Below are 16,331 nucleotides of genomic sequence, written 5' to 3'. Positions count from 1 at the left end.
CCCAAATGATAACATCTCCATACCATCAACTTCCTTTTCCAACCATCATACATAGTCTTTGATCCTATTTCTTCTTCCTGCTCCCTAATTTCTCTGAAGTGTCTACGAGCCTGGGTGACTCATCTTCCTTCAGCCTCCAGCCCTCCAGATGCTCCTTGGTGGTACCACATTCTGTCTGCTCACATATGGCAATGCCCCGTGCGCTAGGTTTTTACTGGGTCCTACTTCTATGTCTTTCTTATTTGATGCTCTCTTTTCACCAAAACTGCTAAAAACACTACTACTTTTTGCTGAAGCAGAATGACGGGCAATACTTTAATATTTTGTCCAACTTAACATATTAAAGGAGGAAAAACGAAATGACCATTTCAATAGGTGTGAAATATCTTTTATGTAAAATGGTTTCAGTAGATGTAAGAAATCCATTTACGATTAAAACAAACACGCAGAAAACTTCAGCTAATTAGGAATAAGAGGAGATGTTCTTAAATGGATAAAAGGAATCCACAGAAAGCCTACAGTGCATATTATGCCTAACAGTGAGATATTAAAAACAACCTTTTCTTTAAATGTGAAACTAAACAAAGATCAGCACTTCCACTCAATACTGTGTTAGAGGTCCTAGCCAGGAGAATAAGAAAAAAGTACTAAAAAGAGATAAAAGTTGTAAATTTTATAAATGAAGAAGCAAAGCGTTCCACTCAAACAATATAATTTATAAATAGAAAATACATAGGATCTACTAATAATTATTAGAATGAATAATAGTATTTACCAAGGTGCTAGATTTAAGGTTAATATTCAAATATCAATATCATTTTTGAAACTGGCAATGAACAGGTAAGAGGCAGTAAAATCGAAAGATACCATATTTATTAGAAATAAAAATATCAAGTAACTATGAATAAAGCAGAAGATAGGTAAGCCCCTTAGCTTGAAAGAAATTGAAGAAAAAACTAGTAAATGAAAGGATATATTTTCTTTTTTTAATTTTTTTTTGAGACGGAGTCTCGCTCTGTCGCCCAGGCTGCAATGCAGTGGCATGATGATCTCAGTTCACTGCAACCTCCGCCTCCTAGGTTCAAGCAATTCTCCTGCCTCAGCCTCCTGAGTAGCTGGGACTACAGGCATATGTCACCACGCCTGGCTAATTATTGTGTTGTTAGTAGAGATGGGATTTTGCCATGTTGGCCAGGCTGGTCTCAAACTCCTGACCTGAGGTGATCCATCCACCTCGGCCTCCCAAAGGTATATATTCTCTTATACCATATTCATGGGCAGGAAAACTCAATACGAATATCTAAAAGAAGAAATGTATTGAAGAGAAGAGTTCTCTGTCTGGATATATTTCAGGGCATGGGACAAAAGAAGAATATTCAGCAATATGAAGAAATGATTTGAGGTGGTTCACCCAGGAATTTTAGTTACTATTTTATGCTATTCTCTGCCTCTCTATTTGCCTTATTCATAATACAGAAATATTAAATAGAATATCAAAATCATGTCATTTTTCTCTAATGTAGACATTTAATAAAATTTGAGCAAAATTTCCGAAATAGATTTTTATTTTGGTTTAGTTTAGTTTAGTTTGAAATGGAGTCTCACTCTGTCACCCAGACTGGAGTGCAGTGGCACAATCTCGGCTACAGCAACCTCCACCTGTAGGGTTCAAGCAATTCTCCTGCCTCAGCCTCTCAAGTAGCTGGAATTCAGGCGCCTAACACCCAGCTAATTTTTGTATTTTTAGTAGAGAAGGGATTTTGTCATGTTTGCCAGGCCGGTCTCAAACTCTTGACCTCAAGTGATCCACCCGCCTTGGCCTCCCAAAGTGCTGGGATTACAGGTGTGAGCCACTGCATCCAGCTCCGACATAGATTTTTAAAATGGAACTTGGCTAGATGATTCTAACAGTCTCTATGAAGGCCCTAGTCCAGGATAGCACAAGCGATGCTGGAGGAGAAAAGCCAGGTGACGGTTTGCTCTACTTGAAAACGAGGAATACCATAAAACTAGAGTGTTTAAGGCAGATGATATTGTTGCAGGGAAAGACAGACAATGAAACAGAACAGAGAGCCTAGAAAACACATCCATTCATTTTAGAAAAAATGACATAAGACTGTGCTAATATTGCAGGTTTGTGCTTATTCCTAGGAGGGAATTATAATTTATTTCTTATACTACTTACAGATAATTATAAGTAGTAAGTGGTAATTATATGTGAATTAAAAACTTAAAAATGAAAGACAAAACAACTTTAGAAGAAAATACACAAACATGTATTTATGAGCCAGGCCTGGTGGTTCACACCTATAATCCCAGCACTTTAGGAGGCTGAGGTGGGTGGATCACTTGAGTTTAGGAGTTCAAGACCAGCCTGGGCAAAATGGTGAAACCCTGTCTCTACTAAAAATACAAAAATTAGCCAGGTGTGGTGGCGCATGCTTATAATCCCAGCTACTTGGGAGACTGAGGCAGGAGAATCATTGGACCCAGGAGGCAGAGGTTGCAGTGAGCCCAGATTGAGCCACTGCACTCCAGCCTGGGCAACAGAGTGAGACTCTGTCTCAAAAAAAAAAAAAAAAAATGTATTTCTGACTGATGATGATGGAATAATACCTTATGCAAGACCTCTTAAACCACAAACTTTTACAAATGATTGATAGGTTGACTATATTTAAATTAAGAACTTTTACTTTCAAAAGGCATAAGACGAACCATAACATTTGCAACACATATAATTAACAAAAATCGGCCTCCAGAGTGTCCAAAAGTCTTACTAAAACCAACAGGTAAGATAAAAGCCTATTTAACATACAAATGAGGAAAGACGTCCAGCCACGGTGGCTCACGCCTGTAACCCCAGCACTTTGGGAGGCCGAGGCAGGCGGATCACCTGGACACAGTGGCACACGCCTATAATCAATCTGGGTACTTTGAAAGACCAAGGTGGGAGGATCATTTGAAGCCAGGAGTTCAAGACCAGCCTGGGCAATATAGTGAGACCCTGTTTCTATATAAAAATAATTTTTAAAAAATTTAAAAGGAAAATCAGAGAAATGCAAAGTAAAACCATGATGAAGCACCATTATACACCTACCAGACTAGCAATAAACAAATAAATAAAAGACTGAATTAATGAATTAGTGAATGAAGAAATGAAGTTGACAACACTAAATGTGATGGGGAGGTGGAATTTCAACTTAGTTCAAACATTGTGAAGAACAATTTGGTGTTGGCCAGTAAAATTAAAGATGCACATACAGTCCTGCCGAACAATTCTACTCCCCGGTGTCCACTCTACAGAAAACCTGAATATGTAAACTTGTAGCTATGGGCATGAGTATATGTAATGATATCGCTTTTCATAGCAAAACAAACAAACAAACAAACAGAAATAAATGGAGAATAAGTAAACTGTAGTCTACTTGTACAAAATGATGCTGTATAGTGGTGAAAATGTGCTATGTGTATTCGACTAATGTGGATGACCCTTAGTGAAATAGGAGAATTGTAGGAAGAAACTCATACATTTTAATTTTTTTAGACAAGCTTCAAAACCATACAAAACAAAATAATATGAAAATATGCTGTTTAGGAATACTTTTGTAATAGCAAAAGCATACAAAAGTGAAGGAGGATGATTAATATAATAATCAAGATGATGACACCTGGAAGAAATGTTTTGGGAGTATGAAGTTCAAAACAACACAAAAGGTTGCAACAGTTTTTGGTAATAATCTGTTTCTTAAGGTAAAAGTTGGATATGAGGGTGTTTATTTTCCAATTATTCTATATATTCAACTTATATATTCCATATTCTATATAATTAAATATTTGATTTTTAAAAAGAATAGAAGTTGGGCATGGTGGCTCCTCCCTGTAATCCCAGTACTTTGGGAGGTTGAGGTGGAAAGATTGTGGGAGCCCAGGAACTGGAAGCTGCGGCTGCAATGAGCTATGATCATGATTGTGCCACTGTACTCCAGGCTGGGCAACAAAGCAAGACCTTGTCTCAAAAACAAAACAACAAATAAAAAACAAACAAACAACAACAACAACACACAAGAAAATAGGACCCAGAATAGCATACAGCATAGTTATAATGGTTATACAGCTATTAATGGAGTTAGAGCTAGATATTCTGCTTCTGAATCTGATATTCTTCTCATACTCCCAGCTGATTTATCTTGAAGAATATCAGTGTATTGTGGGAGCTGACGCTGAAGACTGTTGAGAGAATATGAAGTAGAGAACTTCCTCCTCTACCAGCACGGAGCTGGTGAAGGAGGAGAACCCTTGCTTTCACATGTAATGTGTGCATTTTGGCTAAGAAGGGTGATTCCTAAAAGCCAATGACCTTATCCTGCAGGGAACCCAGAAGATCTACACATAAACGTGATGAAGCCTCCCCATGTGGCTTTTCCTTCCATGGGACTTTCTAGTGAAGTAGAAAAATGATACCAAGGATTAAACTTCTGCCCAAATGGCAGCTCCATTTAGTGCCTGGCCAGATGTCTTCCAATGTCCCTGTCCTCATTGTCCAGCAAAACACAAAACATATTGGTCAGGTAGCTTTCCCTTTTAAACCCACATGAATCTCAAGGAAAATATAATGTCTGCTCTTGATTAATTTACCTTCATCTCCTGAAAATTTTGTGCCATTAGTATTATTATTATTTTATTGAGGAAACCGCAGGAAACTTGCTTTTTAAACTTTTCAGGAGCAGAAATTTAGGTTTTACACTGGGAAGTAGCTTTTAAACAATGCAAAACTCAGAAAATCATTGCTTTGAGTCAGTGCTGTAAAACCTCACACTCAGAATGACTCCAGTCTTTTTACATGACATTCTTAACGTTCACTAACTACCAACCCACTCAAAAAGTCACGTGGCCAATGCTTCATTACTGACACACAGGGCAAGGCATTGCAGATGCACAATCCACTCCAGCAGATTGAACTAGACAAGCCATGGTCATGACCACCAAACGGTATCTCTTTTGTGCCATTCTCACTTTTATTAATTGATTGATTTTGAGACAGGCTCTGTCACCCAGGCTGGAGTGCAGTAGCGCCATCATTCCTCACTGCAGCCTCAACCTCCTTTGTTCAAGTGATCTTCGCACATGAGCTACACAAGTAGCTGGGACTACAGGCACATGCACCACCACACCCAGCTAATTTTTCTTTTTCTTTCTCTTTTTTGTTATTGTTGTTGTCATTGTTTGAGACGGAGTCTGGCTCTGTCCCCCAGGCTGGAGTGCAGTGGTGCAATCTTGACTCACGGCAACCTCCACCTCCCGGGTTTGAGCGATTCTCCTGCTCCAGTATCCAAAGTACCTGGGACTACTTAGCCCAGCTAATTTTTGTAATTTTAGTAGAGACGGGGTTTCACCATATTGGTTAGGCTGGTCTCAAACTCCTGGCCTCAGGTGATCCACCCACCTCGGCCTCCCAAAGTGCTGGGATTACAGGCATGAATCACCATCCCCAGCCTTTTTTTTTTTTTTGGTAGATATAGGGTCTCGCCATATTGTCCTGGCTGGTCTCAAACAGCTAGGCTCAAGCAATCTTCCTGCCTCAGACTCTCAAAGTGTTGGGACTACAGGCATGAGCCACCACACCTGGCCAGTTCCTACTTTAAAGCCTCATATTTCTACTGGATGTTTTATAATCACCTTAAATTAAATAAGTCTTTAAAAAATTATCTTTGATTATTTTTAAAGAAATTAATTTATGAAGTCTAGATACGACGTGCATTTGGCACACAATTTACAAACTTCAACAAAGTATCTAAGGAGAAGTATGCTTTCCTCCCATTCCTGACCCCAACAATCAATTCTTCTTACCAAAAGCAACCCTTGGTCACTGGCTGCTTCTAGTGAATGTTTATGGAGAATATTCTCAGATTGGCTATTGGGCAACACTTCTAAAGCTTACAATTGACCTTTCTTCTCATCCTCTTGAGGAAGAAAATAAAAAGTTTAACAATTTTGGCCGTGTGTGGTGGCTCACGCCTGTAATCCTAGGACTTTGGGAGACCAAGGCGGTGTATCACCTGAGGTCAAGAGTTTGAGACCAACCTGGCTAACATGGTGAAATCCTGTTTCTACTAAAAATACAAAAATTAGCCTGGCGTGTTGGCGGGTGCTGGTAATCCCAGCTACTCGGTAGGCTGAGGCAGGAGAATCACTTGAACAGAGAGGCAGAGGTTGCATCGAGCCAAGATCGCACCAGTGTACTCCAGCCTGGGCAACACAGCAAGACTCCATCTCAAAAAATTAAGAAGAAGAAGAAAAAATTAAGAAGAAGAAGAAGGAGAACGAAGCCTAAGGCCAACAAATTGAACAACTCAAAAAGTAGACAGATACAGAGAAACTTGTACATGTAGTCAGGGGAGAAAGATAAACCAACAGTTAACATCTCAATAGCAACCATGGAAACCAGAAGCTATTGTACTGATATATTCAACATTTAAAAGAATATAGCTGCTAGCAAAAATATCCTTCAGGAATTGAGGAGAAATAAGGCAACTTTTAGAGGGAAGAGTTTACCAACAGCAGACACTCACTAGAGGAAGTCTTAAAGGATGTACTGAAGGAATTTCTAAAGGAGTGAGGACAAACTTTAGAAGCATTAACATGGGGCTGGGCATGGTGGCTCCCGCCATCCTAGCACTTTGGGAGGCTGAGGCAGGCAGATTTCCTGAGCTCAGGAGTTTGAGACCAGTCTTGGCAACATGGCAAAACTCCATCTCTACTAAAAATACAAAAAAACTTAGCTGGGTGTGGTGGTGCACGCCTGTAATCTCAGCTACTCGGGAGGTTGAGGCACAAGAAATGCTTGAACCCAGGAGGCAGAGGTTGCAGTGAGCTGAGATCATACCATTGCCCTGCCTGGGTGACAGAACAAGACTCTGTCAAAAAAAAAAAAAAAAAAAAAATTAAGAAGAAGAAGAAAAAAAGCATTAACATGGGAGGGAGGGGAGTCTGAGTCCTGGAAGCAGAGCTCCACACTGGAACTGGTTCCCTTGCAGTCATTTTCTGTCCAACCAAACAGCTGATCAGACATGGGAGCCAGCCAGAGCTGCACTGGAGATGAATGGGGACCGCTGTATGACATGTGCTTCTGCACCGGGAATTTCCGAAGACTGCACTGGAGGAGTCATTATGTTATACAGCCTCATGATGACAGTGAGGACAGCATGAATGGTCAAGAAGATACAAATGGTTCAAAAGAAAGTTGCAGAGAACAAAATATACATTTTTTGATTGCACATGTCACTGGGATAATGAAACATGCCATATCTCAAATGGGAAATGCCCAAGAAAGTGTTCAAGAATGTGTACGTGCGTTCATCAGCTTTATAACACCTGAGGTAACTGAAAGACGCCCCCAAGAGAAACGGAAATGACCAGTGGAGAGGATCTTCTCTTTGCCGTGTCTGCCGTAGGCTTCGACAGTTATGTGGAACCTCTGAAATTATCCCTTCAGAAACTCAGAGAGGCTATGAAAAGAGAGAAGGGAATTGGTAGAGAAGTCAGAGCTACAGATGGGCTAAGTGAGGAGCTTACAGAATAGGCATTTGCTAGCCAGTCACCAGCCGGCTTCATACCTGCCGCTGGGCAACAACAAATGTTATGGTTTATATACCACCATAGCAAGAGATTTCTGGTGTTCGACAAAGTCTGTTTCCAGGCTCTGAAGAAATGATGGGGTAAGGAATTTAGGGAAGTGAGAGTGTGTGATTCTGGAATAGAAATACCAGAAGACAATGACTGGTGAAAAAGGTATCCCTTTGTATATTAAGTAGTTGTAATGTAACTTCCTGATGCTTGACTAGTTGAGGTGTTAATTCTGACTAGAGAATCTTTTTCATAAATGATATTTATTTATTGATTGATTGAGACAAGGTCTCACTCTGTCCCCAGGCTTCAGTGCAATGGTGTGACCTTGGCTCATTGCAGCCTTGAGGTGCATCCTCCCACCTCAGCCGCCTGAGTAGCTGGAACCACAGGCACTCACCACCATTCCCATCTAATTTTTGTATTTTTTTGTAGAGATGGGGTTTGCTATGTTGCCCAGGCAGGTCTCAAACTCCTGGGCTCAAGTGATCCTGCCTCGGCCTCCCAAAGTGCTAGGATTACAGGCGTGAGTCAACGCATCTGGCAATGATTTTTTTTTTTTTAACTTTGGATTTTAAAAGTATAAAATATTTTTATTTCCTAGGAGAGTTTATTCTTCTATAAGACTCCTGCATGCATTGTGTATTACAATTTATTACGTCAGAAATTTGTAGACAGTCTCTTACTTTCATATTGAGTCGTGCCACTTTTGTAATTCAGGAAGCAGCTGGGTTAATTCATAAAGTCTGCCCTTTTAATAAAATATAAAGGTAGGGTTCATTCTGAATACAAGTTGTTTGTATTGCGAATTTGTATTTGTCCTGGTTATATATCTTGCATGATAGTTTAGTTAGAGTTTTAGCATATACTGTATTTATTAAAATGATTTCCTTTGTAAAGCATTCATAGCTCGAGCAGCACCATTTTTCAACAGTATAACTGAGTAAGTGTGAATGCAGAAGCAAATATTGTCTGGCCTATTAAACTTATTGCCGATTAACGGTGTTTACAATGTTCATTGTGCCTGTTAATGTAGTTTTAGTTATTGGAGCTTTTGTTAACTCTAGACTTGTTATTGAGTTACATTATTAAGAGTGTTGGAATTCATTTAAGTTTAATGTAGTTCTAGTGCTTGTAAAATGGTGCCCTCTCAGTAAGTATATAACTTTTTCTTCAAACCATATCTTCAAGTACTATTACCCTTCAGAAGAATTTTAGGCTGGATGCGGTGGCTCACGCCTGTAATTCCCAGTACTTTGAGACGCTGAGGCAGATGGATCACTTGAGGTCAGGAGTTCGAGACCAGCCTGGCCAACATGGTGAAACCCTGTCCCTAGTAAAAATACAAAAAATTAGCCAGGTGTGATGGTGCGCAACTGTAATCCCAGTTACTTGGGAGGCTGAGGCAGGAGAATCACTTGAACCTGGGAGGCAGACGTTGCAGTGAGCCGAGATCACGCCACTGCACTTCAGCCTGGGCAACAGAGCGAGACTCCATCTCAAAAAAGAAGAAGAAGAAGAAGAAGAAGAAGAAGAAGAAGAAGAAGAAGAAGAAGAAGAAGAAGAAGAAGAAGAAAAAGAATTTTATAGGCTGATGGTAAAATCTTCTCATTTTATCTTTTAATTGAAATGTGAAGGTTCCTAGTGTACCATCAGGCATCATTGTGTGTACAGACCTTTTGCATGGGTGAGGGAATGGCTGGAACAGTGGCTATGAACAGTGTGAGTAGAAGCCGTCAACTACTAGTGTGTTCTTGATCTTTGCAGTAAACTAAGCTTAGATAATATAACATGGTATAATTTTTTAGTATTTACTTTGGTTGTTTCTTTTTTAAAGTGAGGATTTGTATTTTCTCAATTATTCTTTTGGTGTTAATTAATCTGAACTTTTTTTTAAATAGTTAATATCAAAAATTGCTATTATGCAGTCTGCCTAAAAGGAAGTTTGAGTGAATGACATTTCTGAAGGATACTCCAGTTTGTAAGGTAGGAACAATTTCCCAGATTCAGGCTGAACAGAGACATTTACTCTGCCAGAAGGACCCTCTGGGGCATATTTGGGCTAATTGGAGTTTAATAACTTCCTCACTTTCTAACCCTATTTAAAAAATAATCAGGCCAGGCAAGGTGGCTCACGCCTGTAATCCCAGCACTTTGGGAGGCTGAGGCAGGCAGATTACCTAAAGTCAGGAGTTCAGGACCAGCCTGACCAACATGGAGAAACCCTGTCTCTACTAAAAATACAAAAAATTAGCTGGGTGTGGTGGCGCATGCCTGTATTCCCAGCTACTCGGGAGGCTGAGGCAGAAGAATCACTTAAACCAGGGAGGCGGAGGTTGCAGTGAGCCAAGATCCCGCCACTGCACCCCAGCCTGGGCAACAAGAGCAAAACTCCATCCCAGAAAAACAAAAAAAGAAACAATCTTCATTATAGAAAGTTCAAATTGAAAAAAAGGAGGGAAGAAGTTAAGTAAAATCAACTACCATCCTCTGTGTTGAAATAATCAATGTAAATATTTTAATAAACATCATTTATCCTTTTTTGCTAAATATGTATATTTTTATCAAAATGTGCTCATATTATGCAAGTTCTGTAACCTGCTTTTTTCACTTAACAATATATTGTGAACATCTCTTATTTATTTATTTATTTTGAGACAGAGTCTCACTCTGTCGCCCAGGCTGGAGTGCAGTGGCAGGATCACGGCTCACTGCAACCTCCACCTCCCAGGTTCAAGTGATTCTCCTGCCTTAGCCTCCTGAGTAGCTGGGATTACAGGCATGCGCCACCATGCCTAGCTAATTTTTATGTTTTTACTAGAGATGGGGTCTCACCATGTTGGTTACCCTGCCCTCGAACTCCTGACCTCATGTGATCCACCCACCTTGGCCTCTCAGTGTGCTGGGATTACAGGCTTGAGCCACCATGTCTGGGCTGTGAACATCTTTTCTAGGTCAAAAAGAAAAAGAAAGAAATGTTTGTATGATTTTATTATCATATAGAATGTATTAAAGAAGAATCTCAGTGTTGATTACTTTCCAATTGAGTTTAGACAAAATAAGTTCCCAGACTAAGATGGAAAATCTTTCCATGATATCAAGTGAACTAATGAGAAGGGAACAGTAGCAGAATTTCACACTAAACTTTAGCCCCAATTTACTCAATAAGAAATCTGATTTAAATGCATACACTAAATTGTTAGAAAGAAACCCTCAACTCCTCATTACTGCTAAAAGAAAAAATTCTTAACACTGCCAGTGTGCCAATGGGTCAAGCAAAAGCTGGAGATTCTGTTAATTTGGAAGTAAATAAAGGCAAACATTTCCATGACTTTTGGGGGAGAAAAGTATCCTTCACCTTTTCCGAGAAGAACATTACTTTCTAGAGAACAGGGTCTATCAGTAAGCATGCCAAAAAAAAAAAAAAAAAAGAAAAAGAAAAAACAAACAAACAAACAAAAAAAAACCACATCTCTTAATAATCTGAGCACTTGAAAGTCTGAAAATAGTTTAATCTTCCAATGAGTCAGAAAACTCAGAACTGGCTGAGTCCCTGGAAACCAGTTCCAAAGAAGGACTGGACGCAGCTCCTGCAGACACACACGGTTGACAGGCAGCAGGTGGTGGCAGGCTGACATAGATTTGGTTGTTTCTAGTACCGTATGGACTTCTGCCTTATGGGGGCAGTTTATGAAAATAGACCGGGCTGGTTCTGTCTTCCACTCAGAAGTGAGCACGGTACAAAACTGAGAAAAGCTGGAAAAGGACTTGGGATTCAGGTACCGGGAGGGTGGCTCTCCAAAATGCCACTGCAGTCTGCAACAGGCGTTTTCTACTCAGCCCTGAGTGTGAAGGGGTCTACATGCCTGGACGGAAGTAGTTATGGATGAAGGGATTCGAGCTCATGACTCTTGCTAAAGTTGGGCTCGAAAAGAAGCTATTGTTTGGTATGCTCCATTTTGGGGAATGGAAGCAGAGGGAAAAAGTCTAGCCAAGCTCTATTTATCATGCAGAAGAAAGTTAATAATTACAAACCAGAGGCAATGCCTGGAGCGTTCATGTGATTCCTTAAATCTTGCAATTTCTAGTGTTTGTTACTATTTTTATAACTTCATTTCTTGCGGTTACTATTGCTGCATAGAAACCACTCCAAACGCCGGGCGCGGTGGCTCAAGCCTGTAATCCCAGCACTTTGGGAGGCCGAGACGGGCGGATCACGAGTTCAGGAGATCGAGATCATCCTGGCTAACACGTGAAACCCCATCTCTACTAAAAAAATACAAAAATTAGCCGGGAGCGGTGGCGGGCGCCTGTAGTCCCAGCTACTCGGGAGGCTGAGGCAGGAGAATGGCGTGAACCCAGGAGGTGGAGCTTGCAGTGAGCTGAGATCCGGCCACTGCACTCCAGCCTGGGGGACAGAGCGAGACTCCGTCTCAAAAAAAAAAAAGAAACCACTCCAAACATAGGGGCGTGAAGCAACCACTGTGTTCTGCTGATGGGGAGTCTGGACGAGACAAGTTGGCAATGGCTTGTCTCTGCTCCACAGGGCTGGTGCCTCAGTTGGGAAGACTTCAAGATGGGACATAAGTTGGGGTGGGAGCCTAGAACCATCTGAAGGCACCTTGACTCCTGGGCTGAAGCCAACTGGAGAACCCACACATGGCTCTTTGATGTGGTTTGCCTGTGTCATTTGCACAGCATAGTGGTGTCAGGGTAGGTGGACTTTTTACCTAGCGGCTCAGGACACAAGGTAGAACCTGCATCACCTTTTCTAGTCTTGCCTCAGAAGTCGGTGCTATTCCCTCTACTACATTATATTGGCGACACGCATATCACAAGCAGGAGCACAGAGTCCACCCCTGGATGAAAGGAATGCCCAGGCCACACTGTGGAGGAGCGTGCAGGATGGCATGGGGCCATCCTTAGAAAATGCAGTCCAATCCATTCAGCTGTTTCTCCATATAGATGAATGTGACTAGGAGTAAAACATTGAAACGAAATTACATCTGCTTGGGAAAATGTGCCTTTTGGGAAAACAAGGGCAGTAGCCCTGGGACCTCCTCAGACAATGAGACCTCCTGCAGAGGCTGAGCAGGAGAGCACAGCGGGTTGGCCTGGGCCTAAGAAGTGAGTCTGGGCTGGGCACAGTGACTCACAGCTGTAATCCCAGCACTTTGGGAGGCCGAGGTGGGCAGATCACCTCAGGTTAGGAGTTCCAGACCAGCCTGGCCAACATGGCGAAACCCCATCTTTACTAAAAATACAAAAATTAGCTGGGCATGGTGGTGCCTGCCTATAATCCCAGCTACTAGGGAGACTGAGGCAAGAGAATCGCTTGAACCCAGGAGGTAGAGGTTGCAGTGAGCCGAGATCGCGCCACTGCACTCCAGCCTGGGTGACTGAGTGAGACTCCATCTCACACACATATACACATAAAAGTGAGTCTGAAAGTGAGCCCTAGGAAAGCCTGTGACAGTCAGACACTGAGTGCACCGTCTTACTGCTACATGTACTGGGACCTGGTGGAAGGTTTCTCATAATCTTCCAAAATTACTTCCTTGTGCTCATCCACATGATCTGAAGACACCTGCACTATCTCCCTAATAGCCTTGATATCCTGAGTGATGGATATTAGGCTTTCCTGGCAAAGCTAAAACACATCTCATCTCATTTCAGCTTGGCAAAGCCACCATACAACTTAGGGGACTGGTTTGGCGGAAGGCCTACTGATGTGATCATGAGGGCTTTAAAATTAAAATTCAAGGAAATAGAGAAAATAAAAATATAAAATATAAAACCAGGAAGTGGAATGGAAATAATACCTAATCCTATGACTTCACATAGATTTCTGCTAGTACTGAGAGGCTGGGATGACAAATTATATTTACTTTTTAAATACAGGATAATAAAACTCGGCACCACCTAGCGTCTTTCTTCCTCCCTGCTGTCCTGCTTCCTATAAACACTCTCTTTTCCCAGAATCTTTCTTTCAGGGATTTCAGCAGGATTCAGGGAAAAGGATACTTAGACTCTGGTTTTCTCTTGTTAGGAAATCGCACTCCTCTCTCACACCCTCCTAATACGTTCTTCAGATTGCTCTGAGAGAAGAATTTGAAGAGCCTCCCAGATTTTGGAAACTGAATGCAATAACCAGAATAAGATTTGCAACCGGTCCAGGAAGTTTGGGCCCCATAACTGACCATGCCTGTGTTAACCAGAGTAACAGGGAGAGGCTCCCTAATGGAACAGGATATTTATTCTGGTGTAGGGCATTACAATGGGAATACGTGTGCCGCAATAAACCATGTGGGTATTCAGAGAGATAAAGGAAGACACATGTTTTTAAAGGAAAAATGAGGACAATTACATAAATGTTTTGAGATCATTATCCTTGGCTATGGGCATCAATAAAAGGGTGGCACAAGGCCAACGTTGGAAAGGCAGTTGCTGGGCAGATGCCATTGTGTAAGTATTTTTGGGTGTGTGTAAGGTGTGATGGCCTTTGTGCAAGGTGGTGACTTTTTCAGTCCTTTGGAAAAGATTTTGTTATCAAGCATTTACGCATGGGAGCTCTCTCTTTATAGCCTTCCCCAGCTCTATTTGTCAAGGTTTAAAATTTTTTCTTCAACACAAGTGACTCCATTTTGATTCTGACAACTTTCTTACTTTTGACAACTCAGCCTGCCCTAGCTACAGAAAGGGAGCACAGGCCTTCCATTAGACAAGGCTTAAAACCAAGGTCAGACATCTCAGGAACCAACAGAGGAGGTTAGAATAAAAGGGGCATTAGAGAGTGTAGACAAATTCTCTGCCGTACCTAACACTGCGGGATGGGGCATGCGCAACCAACATTGCTGTGCATCCCATCCCCTCCTCTCAAGCTTCAGGCAAGACCTCAACATGCCTAAGAAATGTCTGGCCACTGCAGAAGGGAAACCATCTTAATCACGGGAGAATATAAAGGAGAGGGAGAATACAAAGCTGTGACAATAGCTCTCCAAGATAACATGCGCTTAACCTAAAAGAAAGATCGTCCATCAGCGTCATCTGGTGGATGAATGTATCGTCACCCCTTCAGGACATGCCTGGTCTCCAGGTCCCCTTTCCCCAAGCAGAGCCCAGGACCCCTGGGGGATTGTGCAGGAGCATGGGAGGCATCTTACTGTGCATCTGTCCTAAGGTTTTGGTGATGTCCTGAATAGACAGTCTCAGTCGCTGCAGGGCTTGGAGCAGGGCCTCCTGGTTGGGCTGCAAGATAGCATTCACGGCATGAACAAGAGCCTGGGAATGAGATTCATGTATACAACTTATTAGCACTTCCTTAAAGTCCATGCGGGCAGAGTAAGCTTCATACTGTGGGAACCCAGAGGAGGACTGGACAGTTTGTCAGAACTTCCTGGGAACATCCTAAGCTAGATCCACTGTGGTGTCAGCCTGACAGCCAGAAGCTCCCTGGGGACCTCCCAGACAGACCCCTAGTTTTGTGTTTCAGGAATTTCAGCTGACAGTTACTTCTTGCACCTCCCAAGGGCCTGAGTACTATTATTTTACTCCTTTCGTCTCTCAGATTTGTCACATATTATGATCAGTTCTACTTCTGCATTTCCAACTGGGGCATCCTTGCTCCGAAAAAGTCTCATATAAAGTCAGATTTAAATGGTTTGACTCTGTGTCCCCACCCAAATCTCATCTTGGATTGTAATCCCCACATGCTAATGGAGGGACCTGGTGGGAGGTGATTGAATTATGGGGGCGGGTTCTCCCATACTCTTTTCATGATACGAGGGAGAGTTTTCACAAAATCTGATGGTAAAAAAGTGTTTGGCAGCTCCCCCCTTTGCTCTCTCTCTCTCCTGCTGCCTTGTAAAGAAGTTCTTGCTTCCCCTTCACTTTCCTCCACGGTTGTAAGTTTCCTGAGGCCTCCCCATCCATGCAGAACTATGAGTGAATTAAACCTCTTTCCTTTATAAATTACCCAGTCTCAGGTAGTATGTTTATAGCAGCGTGAAAATGGACTAATACACAGACAGATTCTACAGAGCCCCCAGCTCTAGAACCCCCTCTGCTGGGAAGACTTCCTTGTCTTCCTTGAGTCTCTACTTCATCTGAACTATACTTAGAAGGCCGATATTTGATTCTGTGTCTTCCAATGCACTAAACACATGGATGAAAACTAAAGTAACCATGGAGTTTAACTATTGAGAGAGAAAGAAAGTGCTATAATATACCAGCAATGGGTCACCCCATTGAGGACACAGTAGGTGCTCAACATATGCTTATCAAGGGAGGTAGTGTTGGCTGGGCACGGTGGCTCACACCTGTAATCCCAGTACTTTGGGAGGTCGAGGCAAGTGGATCACAAGGTCAGGAGTTTGAGGCCAGCCTGATCAACATGGTGAAACCCTGTCTCTATTAAAAATACAAAAATTAGCCAGGCATGGTGGCATGCCCTACTTAGGAGGCTGAGGGAGGAGATTCGCTTGAACCTGGCAGGCGGAGGTTGCAGTGAGCTGAGACCATGCCATTGCACTCTGGCCTGAGGACAGAGCAAGACTCCATCTCAAAAAACAAACAAACAAAAAAAGCAGTTGGGGGAGGTAGTGAGGGAAGGCAAAAATCTAACTGAAATATTTTTAGGCAAGGCATTAATGCTGTAGCTGATCACAGGCTGCATCACTGTCTTTTGTCTTCTATCCAGCCTTCCTGGT

General features: G+C 42.0%; 1 protein-coding gene, 1 long non-coding RNA gene and 1 pseudogene across 19 annotated transcripts in view; 2 read left to right on the top strand and 1 right to left on the bottom strand.

Annotated features, from left to right (window-relative positions):
- The window catches only part of IDO2 (indoleamine 2,3-dioxygenase 2), a 69,765-nt gene that overhangs the window by 11,951 nt on the left and 41,483 nt on the right, over positions 1-16,331 (bottom strand). For 7 of the 17 annotated variants that reach the window (XM_015145223.3, XM_015145224.3, XM_015145226.3 and 4 more), the window contains one exon: positions 14,787-14,904. In XM_015145223.3, coding sequence (XP_015000709.2) covers positions 14,787-14,904 — 118 coding nt within the window. Of the gene's footprint in view, positions 1-10,508; positions 10,574-14,786; positions 14,905-16,331 lie in introns of all 17 variants that reach the window. The other 10 variants (XM_077943538.1, XM_077943532.1, XM_077943533.1 and 7 more) reach the window with 3 other exon arrangements.
- LOC144330777 (uncharacterized) overlaps positions 1-16,331 on the top strand; it is a 64,361-nt gene that overhangs the window by 43,801 nt on the left and 4,229 nt on the right. The window lies entirely within an intron of this gene.
- LOC144330776 (nuclear transcription factor Y subunit beta pseudogene) lies at positions 1,307-9,021 on the top strand (annotated as a pseudogene). Its single transcript, XR_013397254.1, has one exon. The product of XR_013397254.1 is annotated as a nuclear transcription factor Y subunit beta pseudogene (transcript).

Source organism: Macaca mulatta, chromosome 8, assembly GCF_049350105.2.
Source record: "Macaca mulatta isolate MMU2019108-1 chromosome 8, T2T-MMU8v2.0, whole genome shotgun sequence".
Taxonomy (NCBI): domain Eukaryota; kingdom Metazoa; phylum Chordata; class Mammalia; order Primates; family Cercopithecidae; genus Macaca; species Macaca mulatta.
The sequence above is the reverse complement of the archived record's forward strand: the minus strand, read 5'-3'. Positions and strand labels throughout refer to the sequence as shown.